This window comes from Lactuca virosa, chromosome 8, assembly GCF_052849685.1.
Source record: "Lactuca virosa cultivar CGN04683 chromosome 8, Lactuca_virosa_CGN04683_v6, whole genome shotgun sequence".
NCBI lineage: Eukaryota > Viridiplantae > Streptophyta > Magnoliopsida > Asterales > Asteraceae > Lactuca > Lactuca virosa.
Genome location: NC_136433.1, coordinates 109368999 through 109370146, shown reverse-complemented (window position 1 = coordinate 109370146; position 1148 = coordinate 109368999). Strand labels below are relative to the sequence as shown.

Genomic DNA, 1148 nt, shown 5'->3' with positions numbered 1-1148 from the left:
CCAAAAATCAGAGACCCAAAGACTCCAAAAGATTACAGATACATTTATCTTATTGGTTGCCAATACAAAATTACTGGTAAACTTTTAGCTAATCGTCTTGTGGAGGTTATTCATAGTATTGTCAGCCTTGAGCAATCTGCCTTTATCAAAGGCATACAAATTCTGGATGGTCCATTTCTCCTAAACGAAATGGTTGCTTGGAGTAAGGCTTCTAGAAATCCTATGATGCTGCTTTAGGTGGATTTCGAGAAAGCGTATGATTCGTTATCATGGGATTACTTATTGGAAATAATGTCGATTATGGGATTTGGTTCTATGTGGTGTCGGTGGATTAAGGAGTTATTGACCACTGCTAGAGCTTCAGTGTTGGTTAACGGTTCCCCGATAGATGAATTCCAAATTCATCGTGGGTTGAGACGGGGTGATCCGTTGTCCCATTTTCTTTTTATTTTGGCTATGAAGGGTTTACATGTTGCTTTGATGAGGGATCAAATGGGGAATGCTTTCAGGGGGATTTCTATTTCAAGAATTGAGATTTCTCATCTCCTTTATGCTGATGATGTTATGTTGGTCTCTTATTGGGATCCTGAAAATGCAAATTGTCTTATTCGTATTCTCAGGTGTTTTTATTTGGCTTCAGGGCTGAAAATCAATTTATCTAAAAGTAAATTGATTGGTGTGGGAATTCCTCTTTCCCAAGTTCCCGTTGGGGCAGATAGGATTGGTTGTGTAGCTTCTACTCTCCCGTTTTCCCATCTTGGTATCCCGGTGGGTCAGGCTATGACTCAGACTTCTTCTTGGGTTTCTGTGATTGATAGGTTTCGGTCTAAGCTTTTGAATTGGAAGGCTAAGTGTCTTTCGTTTGGAGGTCGGTTTACATTGATGAAGTATGTGTTGGATCGTTAGGGAGCTACTTGATGTCTGTTTTTCTTACTCCTCTTTTGGTATTGAAGGTTTTAGAGGGAATGAGGGCAAGATTCTTTTGGGGTGCAGACGGGGATGAACGTTGTATGCATTCGGTTAGATGAGATAGAGTTATAGCTTCCAAGGACGAAGGAGGATTGGGGATTGGTAATCTTTTCTCTTTCAATAGGGATATGATTTTTCGGTGGTGGTGAATATTTTATCAGTGCCCTAACCTTTTGTGG

The 1148-nt window shown here is 40.3% G+C and overlaps 1 protein-coding gene across 1 annotated transcript; it reads left to right on the top strand.

Moving 5' to 3' along the window:
* Positions 1–291: 291 nt before the first annotated feature.
* LOC145130719 (putative mitochondrial protein AtMg01250) lies at positions 292–906 on the top strand. Its single transcript, XM_079065493.1, has one exon. It carries the CDS (start codon positions 292–294, stop codon positions 904–906), a length of 615 nt encoding a protein of 204 aa, XP_078921619.1.
* The last annotated feature ends 242 nt before the right edge of the window (positions 907–1148 follow it).

What these genes read in the sequence shown, in the direction of transcription:
- LOC145130719 (XM_079065493.1), top strand. Translation starts at nt 292, where the DNA reads ATGTCGATTATGGGATTTGGTTCTATGTGGTGTCGGTGGATTAAGGAG.